General features: G+C 38.1%; 3 protein-coding genes across 3 annotated transcripts; 2 read left to right on the top strand and 1 right to left on the bottom strand.

Annotated features, from left to right (window-relative positions):
* Nucleotides 1–629: 629 nt before the first annotated feature.
* On the top strand, nucleotides 630–2606 carry LOC133693467 (probable alkaline/neutral invertase B). The gene is made up of 4 exons (XM_062114684.1): nucleotides 630–1010; nucleotides 1105–1536; nucleotides 1619–2177; nucleotides 2311–2606. The coding sequence occupies exons 1-4, from the start codon at nucleotides 630–632 to the stop codon at nucleotides 2604–2606; spliced, it is 1668 nt and encodes a 555-aa protein (XP_061970668.1).
* Nucleotides 2607–5317: 2711 nt separating this feature from the next.
* LOC133695021 (chlorophyll a-b binding protein of LHCII type 1-like) lies at nucleotides 5318–6448 on the bottom strand. Its single transcript, XM_062116759.1, has one exon. The coding sequence runs from the start codon at nucleotides 6251–6253 to the stop codon at nucleotides 5459–5461; it is 795 nt and encodes a 264-aa protein (XP_061972743.1). The 5' UTR covers nucleotides 6254–6448; the 3' UTR covers nucleotides 5318–5458.
* An 868-nt stretch (nucleotides 6449–7316) lies between these two features.
* LOC133695022 (chlorophyll a-b binding protein of LHCII type 1-like) lies at nucleotides 7317–8389 on the top strand. The gene has a single exon (XM_062116760.1). The coding sequence runs from the start codon at nucleotides 7440–7442 to the stop codon at nucleotides 8232–8234; it is 795 nt and encodes a 264-aa protein (XP_061972744.1). The 5' UTR covers nucleotides 7317–7439; the 3' UTR covers nucleotides 8235–8389.
* Nucleotides 8390–12254: the final 3865 nt, after the last annotated feature.

Consider the following 12254-nt stretch of genomic DNA (forward strand, 5'->3'; position numbering starts at 1 on the left):
TTTGAATTAACTCATTCAACTTATAATTCAGATAACAGATTTAATTGAGTTTAATAAAAAAAATTTATAATCCACGACAAAAGATAATGTTAGAGAAACAAAGAAAAGGATTAGCAAGTTCATTACCATGAGAATTGTTATAATTTGTATTTTAAGTCTTCAACACAGTTGTGATTATGCCAGTTATTAGCCTTTGTTAAGGTAAGCAAAAGGATGGAGTTTGAAAAGACAAGTTAATGGATGAAACTTCCCAAGTCATTACCGGATCTTACAAGATTTCCACGCAAGCCAACATTTTCACCTCTTGTACCAAATTCAAGTGCCAGACATGAATAAAGCATGTTCTTTTCATTAGTTGATGCGTACGAAGGCAGTGTAGGTTTCCTCGTGCACATCCTCGGCACTTCCTAAGCCTACTTCTATCCTTTATATATGTTTGTGTTATCTTAATGTTACTCTATTTAGGGTCGCTTTCCATTTGCTAATCTTCAAAGTTAACGTTCATTGTTTCCCTCTCAACTGGTATGAATGCCTATTTTCTTTAATTTTGTTTTGATCATCAATCGCAGGTGTTTTTATACTATCAAGTCTAGATTGTTATTTCAGTGACTGGTTTGAGAATTTCAAGGATGTCTCCGATTGCTGCCATGGATGTGTGTCAAAATGGAAGTGTCAAAAACTTTGAGGCAGCAGGCTCTATGTTTGAAATTGATTCCGAATTCTTAAGATTGTCTGACAAGCCTAGACCTGTCAATGTGGAGAGAAAGAGATCCTTCGATGAAAGATCATTTAGTGAAAATTCCTTTCGCATAATAGACCATCTTGAGAATTTGTCTCCCGCAGGAAGAAGGTCTGGTTTTAATACACCAAGGTCATGTGGTTTTGAATCACACCCCATGGTAGTCGACGCGTGGGAATCGTTGAGAAGAACATTGGTTTACTTCCGGAGCCAACCTGTCGGGACTATCGCTGCATTGGACCATTCTGTCGAAGAACTCAACTATGATCAGGTAAATTCGATCCCCTTCAGTTTCTGTTTCTTTTGAGCCTTGTTCGACTATTCTTAATCCATAGTAGCTGTGCTGGTCTTCCTGTACTTGACAGGTATTTGTTAGAGATTTTGTACCAAGTGCTTTAGCTTTTCTGATGAATGGGGAGCACGAGGTAGTCAGGAATTTTCTTTTGAAAACCCTTCATCTCCAGTCACGTGAGAAAATGGTAGACCAGTTCAAGCTAGGAGCAGGAGTGATGCCAGCAAGTTTTAAAGTGCTCCATCATCCTGATAGAAATATTGAGACTTTAATGGCTGACTTTGGCGAGAGTGCGATAGGAAGAGTAGCTCCTGTTGATTCTGGATTTTGGTGGATTATATTGCTTCGTGCATATACCAAGTCCACAGGAGACTCTTCCTTGGCTGAAATGCCTGAATGTCAAAGGGGTATGCGCCTTATCCTGAATCTGTGTCTGTCAGAAGGCTTTGACACATTCCCAACTCTGCTCTGTGCCGATGGATGCTGTATGATCGATCGTCGAATGGTTGGTTTACAACACAATTTGCTCTTGTTGTTTATCCTGGAGTAGACAAACTAATTGTACTGTTTTTCATGTTGTTGTTCAGGGTGTGTATGGATATCCTATTGAGATTCAAGCACTCTTCTTTATGGCACTAAGGTGTGCTTTGATTCTACTCAAGCAAGATGATGAAGGGAAGGAATTTGTGGAGCGGGTAGCTACGCGGCTCCATGCTTTAAGCTATCACATGCGCAATTATTTTTGGCTAGACATGAAGCAACTCAACGACATATATCGGTATAAGACAGAGGAGTATTCTCATACTGCACTTAACAAGTTCAATGTTATGCCTGATTCTCTTCCAGATTGGGTTTTCGATTTCATGCCGACTCGTGGTGGCTACTTCATTGGAAATGTTAGTCCTGCGAGAATGGACTTTCGTTGGTTCTGTTTAGGTAATTGTGTTGCAATTTTGTCATCTCTGGCAACTATTGAGCAAGCTTCAGCAATAATGGATCTAATTGAATCTCGATGGGAAGAACTGGTTGGAGAAATGCCACTGAAAATCTGTTATCCAGCCCTAGAAAGTCATGAATGGCGTATTGTGACCGGCTGTGATCCGAAGAATACTAGGTGGAGTTACCACAATGGAGGGTCCTGGCCAGGTTAGCTTTTTATGCTTTCGAAATCTAGCTTAAGTCATGATACATTGCTTCCAAGATTGGAATGGATTGTAGTTCTTGGCTATGATCTCCATGGGTGTTTGAGATATTTACCTGTGTAATTGTTTCAATGCAGTCCTTTTATGGCTTCTAACAGCAGCTTGTATCAAGACTGGCCGTCCTCAAATTGCTAGGCGTGCCATTGAACTTGCTGAAAGCCGGTTATCAAAGGATTACTGGCCTGAATACTATGATGGCAAGCTTGGTTTATACGTTGGAAAGCAGGCTCGCAAATTCCAAACGTGGTCCATTGCCGGCTACTTGGTTGCCAAAATGATGCTTGAAGATCCATCTCATCTTGGCATGATTTCACTCGAGGAAGACAAACAAATGACGCACTTGGTGAAAAGATCTGCTTCGTGGACTTGTTGACATTTCCTCCTATCATTTTCTATGTTTCAAGATTTGGTTATTTTTTGTTAGAATGTCAAATAGAAAATGGAACTTTTACTGATTAATGATATTGGTTATCGATTGTAGCCTTTCATAGATCCAATTGCCATATGAAAATTTCTTTTTTGTGCTAAAACTGCAACAATGAACTGAGGACCCGAGCATCATATGGAAGTATGAAACCAATTAATCAAAGAGATAGTCCATCAATTGAACGTCAATATAGTAATCGTGGGATATAAAAAAATAATCATATATTACTACATAATACATCAATTGAACATCATATCAAAGCAATGCTATTAAACCCGGCCTTGCCTGGCAATGAAGAGGTCAAGGCAAACGGCAAAGATCAAGGCGTTTTTAGTGATGGTATTGTTGTGTGGTCCCGCACCATGTGATGGGGGGACCATCACATTAATTAGTAAGAGACAGTCTTGCTGTCTCTTTAAATTAAATGAGTTGCCATTGTAGATGGCAGTAGCAAAAACAGGAGAAAAGAGAGCAGAGAAAAACGAGAGAAAAGAGAAAAAGAGGCAGCAAAGCAACTTGTGTTCTTCCTTCGATTCCAGCTCGTTCACCGTTGGATCGGGCTGAGATTTTGACAGCAGCTTCTAAACATGTTCCTCTTCATTCTGGACGGTTGGATCGAAGATTGATGGTGTGGAAGCTGGTCGTTTTGATAGAAAACGGGGCTGTCAGTATTGTGAGTTTTTCTCAAATAATTCTCTTTTAATCTTGTTGTAATCCGAGAATAAGTAGTTCTTGATGATATATATGTTGTAGCCCTTAGTTGAATCTGAGGAAGAACAGTTGTGAACCCATTATTTGTGATAGTGGAAGTTTTTAGGTGGACTACGGTCCCGTGGTTTTTCCCGCATCGGGTTTTCCACGTAAAAATCTTGGTGTTGATTTGTGTGATTATTTGCATTATATTTGATCATTGTTTAATTCTGTTTTTTACTGCACAAAGAGGGAAAAGGATTGGAACTTGTGAATTGTGAATTGTATTCCGCTGAATTGATCCGGTTAGTTGTCCCTGGTTTTCCCAACAGGTATCAGGGTTGGCAACTTTGGTTTTTCTTAGAATGGTTGTTAATGATCATGACAACCTCTTTGTTGCTGCTGAGACTGTTCATGCTATTGGAATCTATGTTCTTATTTATAAGCTCATGAAGGAGAATACATGTGCTGGTAATAAATACGAAACATCTCTCTCTGCTTTTTTTTTTCTTGTATAGGTTTATGTCAATCTTGCATTATGACTTGGAAAGGGTTTCTTCTTGTTTTCTGTATATGGTGATTCATCTTCTCATATGGGAAGACTGTGATGAGTGAAGAATTTGTGTTGAGGTGTGAGGGTCTAATGTGCTAATCGAGGATAAGTAGCTTTTATTGAAGAAAGCAAGATCAATTTTCGTTGTGTCATGCATAGATAATTGCTTGATAGATATCATTCATCTCTGTATTACGCACCAGCACAACTCTAGATTTTGTTTTGTGGTAAATCTCATGCTTGAAACTCCTGCCATAATTAGTCTCTCTGTTCCGGTCTCTCTAATTTTAGTTTTTTTTTGCAGGACTTCCACTAAAATCACAGGAGCTAGCAGCTATATTTTAGCTGTTAGGCTCTATTGCAGTTTTGTCATGGAGTATGACATACACAATCTACTTGATTCAGCTACGTTGCTGACAAACCTCCGCATAATTTATATGATCCGATTCAACTTGAGTTCCAGTTAAGTGGAATACAAAGATAAACTCTGCAATTCACTATTTGTTGAGTCTTGTGCGTTCTTTGAGCTGAAATAATCCATTGATAGCACCCTTTTTTTTTTCTTTCCGAAAATCCCATGGGATTTTAAAGATCATGGAGTGATCATATTTTAGCATGTAAGTTAAAGCATTAAATTGCAATGTTTCCATATGTATTTCATCAGTTAGCTAATCCTGTAGGTTAAAAATTCCTGATTTTATTATGCCCTCGGCAAGATTATCAATTGGCTTACAAGTCCTTCAAGGAGTTTAACCAAAAACCATTTTGGGATGAGATCTAACAGTGTGAGTATTTTAACATTCAAGTTAAACTGCAATTTTTCCATGGGTCTTTGATCGGCTAGCTCATCCTGTAAGTCAAACTTCCCTGATTGTAACCCTGCTAGGTTTTATCGGTTACTTGTGCTTGCAATACTTAAATGAGTTTAAACGTAACCATCCTGATCTGTGCCCACTGAAATGGTTGGTTAGCGTGTTATGTGAATTCTTGGATTCACTTTGGTGTTGCCATCAATTTGCAAGATTAAACGCACAAAGATAGCATTACTAATTCTGTTCATAATATTTTTTGATCATGAGTTTTTTTTTTCCCTCTCCGTTTGCTGTATGTTGCTTTTTTCTTAATGTACTGTGAGCCTTTTCTCCTCTCAAACAGGTGATTCCATGTACTGTGCTAGCTATGGTTACTCATCCAGGAACACAGCATCACATATTCAACAGGACACAAAGGTATGACTGAGAGTAACATGTGCATTCCTAATTAGCCTTTTCAAAATGGAGCATGTATTTTGGAAATATGGGAACGATGACAGCAGATTTTTTTCTTGATTGATGCCTAAATGAAGCCTATTATAGTGTGTGTGTGTGTGAGAGAGAGAGAGAGAGGTGGTTTCCAAAACAAAGAAGCAGAAAAATAAGAGGAAAAACGACTTTCTTTTTTCAAGGGACCAAACAGAATATTTACTTTTAGCGCAAGTTTCAATTCATGAGCTCGTTACATCACAAGTTAACATTACAAGCCAAAAGTCCCAGCACAGAAAAAACTCTTTTGTTGCTCACTTTCCGGGAACGAAGTTTGTGGCATATGCCCAGGCGTTGTTGTTAACTGGGTCAGAAAGGTGGTCAGCAAGGTTCTCCAGGGGTCCCTTTCCGGTCACAATGGCCTGGACAAAGAATCCGAACATTGAGAACATAGCCAACCTACCATTCTTGAGTTCCTTCACCTTCAACTCAGCGAATGCTTCGGGATCGTCAGCCAAGCCCAGTGGGTCGAAGCTTCCACCTGGATAGATTGGGTCAGTTACCTCACCGAGTGGCCCGCCAGCAATTCTGTAACCCTCAACGGCACCCATCAAGACCACCTGTGTAGCCCAGATGGCCAAGATGCTTTGTGCGTGGATCAAGCTTGGGTTGCCCAAGTAGTCAAGTCCTCCCTCGCTGAAGATCTGGGCTCCAGCCTTGAACCATACAGCCTCACCGAACTTGACACCGTTGCGGGACAAGAGCTCGGGGAAGACGCATCCAAGAGCTCCAAGCATGGCCCACCTGGAATGGATGACTTCAAGCTCACGGTTCTTGGCAAAGGTCTCTGGGTCAGCAGAGAGGCCAGCAGTGTCCCAGCCGTAGTCACCAGGGAACTCACCAGTCAAGTAGGATGGGGGCTCACCAGAGAACGGGCCCAAGTATTTAACACGGTCTGGTCCGTACCATGGGCTCCCGGAGGGAACAGGCTTGGTGGTTTTCCTCATGGAGACACGGCCATTGCCCATGATCTCAGAGGAGGAGGGGTTGAGCTTCACCGCCTTTCCGGCAAGCGAAGGGGAGGAGAGGGCCATTGTTGCTGCTGCCATTGCTGGATGAGCGGGTGCAGTTTAGATTTTTTTTGAGCTTTCGGTTTAGTGGTGGAGAGTGTTGGCTAGCTGGGGTATTTGTAGGAAGCTATGCGTTTGAGTTCCTTTATCTCTGTGGTATCTAAATTCTTGGATTACACGGGGCTACACCTATAGAGCAGAAACTCTTATCTTCGGGTATCTGAATCTCTCATCTCATTGGAGGCCCTAGATTTTGGTCTCTATACTTATTATCTTACTTGGCACCCTCTCAATCACCATGTTTTTAGATTCATTTCTGATGTTGTAAGTATTCCACGTATACATTTTATCAGAATTGGGTGGCTGGTAGAATGGCTTCACAAAATATCTGCTGAAATGAAAAAAATGAGAGGTTGTGGCTTGTCTAGCCAAGAATATCTCGATCAAATGACTTCAAGTTTTTCTTCTTCTTAAGAAAACGTCTTCATTAATTGTTTTTCTTGAACCAAATTAATGATACTCCCCATCTGGGGTGGATTCAATCAGTGTTTTCTCGCTATAATGGCAGCCAGTTTTCCATTCAAAACACAATCCTTTTCTCATGTCAAGAAGCATTAAAGCCATGCTTCTTCCAGAATTTCTTGGAGGCCTATATTTTATCTGGTGGAGATTGCTAAAACTGGTAATTGGCATTGCTGTCAGATTGTAATCAAATATGATAAATTGATGCAAGATTTACACCAACATGTCTTGTGCTTTTTAACTCTTGTCCACCAGAAGGAAACAATAAATCTAATTGTTCTCACTAATTTGAGGTAAAACTGCTATAAACATAATGTAGAGCACATTAGACAACATGAAGTTAGATTTCATGGCTGCCTCCAAGCTAATAGAGATAGATTGTGAGATGACCAAAAGCATATGTGGCAAATTTCTATTGGAACAAACACATCTTGAAACATTGCTCCAGATTTCGGATACGTTTTTTGGCAGCCAAAATGACGTGGAGATGATAGGTGGTGTAGAGAGTGCCAGGTCGACATTCAAAATCGATCTTCGAAAACGTGAGCAACCAATAAGAGTGCAGTCATAGAAATCCTAAGATAAGGACCATCTCCACAAGATCAAATAAAAAGAAGACCGTCAACTCCAACCCACGACCACCAAACACCATCTCTTCAATCGTAAATCACAAATACATACACGTTTACTCATCAGCTCGAAAATGGCAGCAGCAACAATGGCCCTCTCGTCCCCTTCGCTAGCCGGAAAGGCGGTGAAGCTCAACCCCTCCTCCTCTGAGATCATGGGCAATGGCCGTGTCTCCATGAGGAAAACCACCAAGCCTGTTCCCTCCGGGAGCCCATGGTACGGACCAGACCGTGTTAAATACTTGGGCCCGTTCTCTGGTGAGCCCCCATCCTACTTGACCGGTGAGTTCCCTGGTGACTACGGCTGGGACACTGCTGGCCTCTCTGCTGACCCAGAGACCTTCGCCAAGAACCGTGAGCTTGAAGTCATCCATTCCAGGTGGGCCATGCTTGGAGCTCTTGGATGCGTCTTCCCCGAGCTCTTGTCCCGCAACGGTGTCAAGTTCGGTGAGGCTGTATGGTTCAAGGCTGGAGCCCAGATCTTCAGCGAGGGTGGACTTGATTACTTGGGCAACCCAAGCTTGATCCACGCACAAAGCATCTTGGCCATCTGGGCTACACAGGTGGTCTTGATGGGTGCCGTTGAGGGTTACAGAATTGCTGGCGGGCCACTCGGTGAGGTAACTGACCCAATCTACCCAGGTGGAAGCTTCGACCCACTGGGCTTGGCTGACGATCCAGAGGCATTCGCTGAGTTGAAGGTGAAGGAACTCAAGAATGGGAGGTTGGCTATGTTCTCAATGTTCGGATTCTTTGTCCAGGCCATTGTGACCGGAAAGGGACCCCTGGAGAACCTTGCTGACCACCTTTCTGACCCAGTTAACAACAACGCCTGGGCATATGCAACAAACTTCGTCCCCGGAAAGTGAGAGATTCTTGGTTTTACTAGAATGATATATTTGTGTGTGTGTGTTGTGTGATTTGAGTGGTGTGTGGTGATGTAAATTAGTATCCAGAATGTGACATGTGTACTACCAAGTTGTGATGAGTGTATGATCTTTCATAATTCTTTTGAATTTCTAAATTTATCGTCTTGTGCTTAGAACATCTCATTACAGTTTGAATCCTCTCATCGAAGGAGGATGAGATTAGTATCCAAAACGTGATTAAAGCTTGAAAACCCAAAAACATTGGAAACTAACTCCACAAAAACTCCAAGGACCCCAATATACACAGACCAAGAACCCATTAATAACAACAACCTGACTAATTATCATGGAATAATTCTATGAGAATGTGCTGATATATCAGTTTATAATTGTTTTTTTAAAAAAAAAAACAATTGTATCTAGAAGTTCATCGAATCGTGACTAATTCGGTCAAGTTGAGTCGATTCACTAAAACATAAAGCTCCAGTAATAATTGTAGTGTGTAAGACCACTTAAATTAACCATCATTAGTGTTTATAACTGTTTCGAATAGCTGAATTGTTGACATTCTTTGTATATTTGTTTTAGTCACCGCTGCACTGACCTTAGGGCTTTGCCTATATATATAATTTTTAACTGTGGAAAATAATATCATAACAAATGTATTTAACACTATTATATATTAAAATATATACTAAAATATCCAAGGTTTTCATTGTTTTTTTAAACAGTTAAGCACTTGAAGGTTGTTTTTTTCATTTTTTATTTTTGTTCTCTTGCATGTGAGTCCTTTTATAGTATAATAGGATAGAATTAGACTTGAGATTATAGGGAAAAAAAACATTAAAACTAAAAAGTAAATACGAAGAAAATACTTGACTGACTTTAAATTCTTGACAATTTTCATTTTAACATCAAAGTTTATTTTATTTATTTATTTATTAGTTTAGTTATAAAAAACAGCAAAAAAAAAAGAATGGAAAGTTTTCATGATTTCAACAACTAAAATGGTAAAGATTAATGTTAAAATGTTTTATTTTTTTCCTTTTAAAATGATAAGAATGGCAAATTAATCAGGTTTGATTTTGATTTTTGGAATTTGATTGATTTTTTAATAAAATGATCTTGGAATGTTTCAGTATTTTGAGATGGTTTATATTGATTGTTTATGATTTTTTCGGTGAAAATAACTTGAATATAGATTTTTAGACAGAAAAATCCCTCCCCTCCCCTCCCCTCCCCGTTTCCTGCCCCTCAATGGTGAATGAATTATGGGAACAGCACGCCAGAGGTTGCCTGCCACCTCAGGCATCCTGTCGTGTGCTTAATTAAAAAAAAAAAACAAAACGAGTGGACGAGGTGAACAATAAATAATAATAAAAAAAAGTCCGGGTGCAAGCTTGTGCTTCTTAATTCAGGTAAAGCATGCACGCCTGTTTTTTTTAATATAATTAATTTAAATTTACCTTTGTTTTTAGGTTATTAATTCAAAATATTAATAATTTATCAAAATTTTGAAAAAATTAAGAATATATTTTTAATATATTAAATAATTTTCATTTTTTACTTTGTTTTGTTTTCAAATAAGAATATAATTGTTTTTTTATAATATTAGCAAGTTTTTGTTTAATCTATTTTATTTTTTTTAGTTTTATATGGTTGTTTTTTTATTAGTGTATATTTTTATTGTTATGTAAATATTATTAAGTCGAGTCAGGCTCATCACTTGAGTTATTTGTTTGATATACTAGTTAAGATTAACCTTCGTCAAATAAAAACTATTATTATCCTTATATTTTAAAAGAAATTACTTTGCATATATTTAAATGTATATATTAAATTTAAAGTTTAAAATCAAATTTTATTTACAATAAAAAACACATTAGTAACGCATTTAATTTTATTTTTTTTACATTTTTTTTTAAATAACACAACATTTAGCAGGACCAATCACTCTAGTTTCAACACTAAATAATTCCCTAAACAAGTACTTATTCTCCTCGTATTTCCTTTTTCTTGATGCATGGATGGCCATGGATTATTAAAAAGTTTTTATGGGAGGTAAAGATTATGCGGTGATCATATATTAGCATCTAAGTTAAAGTGTTGAATTCCTGATTTTTTATGCCCTCAACAAGCATATCAATTACTCTGGCTTACAGCAGTTAAATGAATTTAACCAAAAACCATCATGATCCATGAAGATCTAATGGTTTGCCCATTTTAGCATGTGAGCTAAACTACAATTTCCCCATACGTCTTTGATTACCCAGCTCGTCCTGTAAGTCGAACAACCCTGCTAGGTTTTATCACTTACTTGTGCTTACAATGCTTAAATGAGTATAAACAATTAAACAAAGCCATCATGAGATGTGCAGATTGAGATGGTGGATTAATGTTTACTTCGAATCCATTTCAGTGTTGCCTCAGCTACGAGTAATGCAGAACACGAAGGTAAGACAGAGACCGTCTGAGGGTGCCATGTGAATTCCAGCTAAGTTCTTCAAAGGGGGCATAGATTTTACAAATATTATGAACTCTTCCTAGGGATAATCCATCTTGGCTTCGACAATTACAGGGAACTTGGTTGCCAAAATGATGCTGGAAGAAACCATCCCATCTTGGCATGATTTCATTCGAGGCAAGACAAACAAATGGAGCCCTTGGTGAAAAGATCTGCTCCGTGGACTTGCTGACATTGTCTAATATCATTTTCTAAGTTTTATGATAATGGGCATCATCAATGCAGCTTTGCATAGATCCAAATGCCATATGGAACTTCTTTTCTTTGCTAAAACTGTCACATTGAACCGAGGACTCGTAGCGGTTGCTATATTTGTTTATTATATAGAGGTATGAAACATCATTCTTATGCTTGGCTCTCCTCAAGTGTAAGTTTCCTACACTTTGCTCGAGTAGTTAGATAGATTAGTGACTCCTCGTTAAAAAATATTCAATGGCTAATTCCATGTCTACATCTGGCTGGGGTTTTAGTTGGCCAAATTTTCTGTTTTGGATGGTGGGCTCTCTGCAGTTTTCTACTTCGCCATCTTTTTGTTGCCATCTCACACTGCTGTTTAGGCTCTGTTTTGGTGAGGTGGTTCTAGTTGGGGGGTTTGTTTTCCCCGGTGTTTTTTTGGCTGCTATGCAGCCTTTGTTTTGTCTTTTGCTCCATTCCAGTTTCCAGTTTGGTGTTTAATATAGGGTCTATTGGCTTATATAAAAATTAAATAAAAGTCCATATTAGCTAAATTTCTTTTTTAACTCTAAAACTATAGTTGGAAAACTTGGTTTAGGTTGAATTTAATTTTCTTAAAAAAAATCAAAATTATGTGGTTTTGAAGGCACAAAAAAAATTAACGGGTTGAGGGCTGAGTTTTGATCAAATTCAGACTAGGTTAACTAATTAACTCAAATTTTTAACTGGGTTAGCTAAGTTTTTTTCTTCTTTAATTTTTTCTCTAACCTAAACCAATAAAGATCTTAAATGGACCTACTCTCAGGTCAATCCTTTGCGGTTTAGGTTTTATAAAGACATAAGTTTAAAATAGAGTTCTATTTTAATTTTAAATTGAATAAAATTAATGTGGTTGAACTTGTGAGAACAAGTGATTTTGAATAACTATGTGTGAGTCTGCTATAAATAGATAAGGCTCTATCTTAAAAAGATTATATGGATAGCCTAGCAGATATATTTATAAACTAGTGAGACAGATCTAGATTCAAAAAGAAATTTAGTTGTGCTAAACTAAAATAATGATTCAAAAAGACCATAGTTTTTTATCTAACTATTGGATCATGCTTGAATTTTTATAGAATCACTACTTCAACCATCAGATTTTTAGGTTTTCAAAATCTTGCTCTCGGACTTAGGTTTTGACATTGACAGTTCTTGTGATTTTTCATATTATTTTTGGATTTCTTACTTTTTTTCTTTATAATTTTATATTTTTATTTTGTTTTCTAGTTGAGGTAAGGCTTCTAATCTATTTAATGCTTTATAAATCTTTTGAAGGATTA

This window comes from Populus nigra, chromosome 5 (assembly GCF_951802175.1).
Source record: "Populus nigra chromosome 5, ddPopNigr1.1, whole genome shotgun sequence".
NCBI lineage: Eukaryota > Viridiplantae > Streptophyta > Magnoliopsida > Malpighiales > Salicaceae > Populus > Populus nigra.

Coding starts and splice junctions, on each gene's coding strand:
- LOC133693467 (XM_062114684.1), top strand. CDS start 630: ATGTCTCCGATTGCTGCCATGGATGTGTGTCAAAATGGAAGTGTCAAA. Junction 1,011..1,104: donor AAGAACTCAACTATGATCAG/GTAAATTCGATC, acceptor TGTACTTGACAG/GTATTTGTTAGAGATTTTGT. Junction 2,178..2,310: donor CAATGGAGGGTCCTGGCCAG/GTTAGCTTTTTA, acceptor GTTTCAATGCAG/TCCTTTTATGGCTTCTAACA.
- LOC133695021 (XM_062116759.1), bottom strand. CDS start 6,253: ATGGCAGCAGCAACAATGGCCCTCTCCTCCCCTTCGCTTGCCGGAAAG.
- LOC133695022 (XM_062116760.1), top strand. CDS start 7,440: ATGGCAGCAGCAACAATGGCCCTCTCGTCCCCTTCGCTAGCCGGAAAG.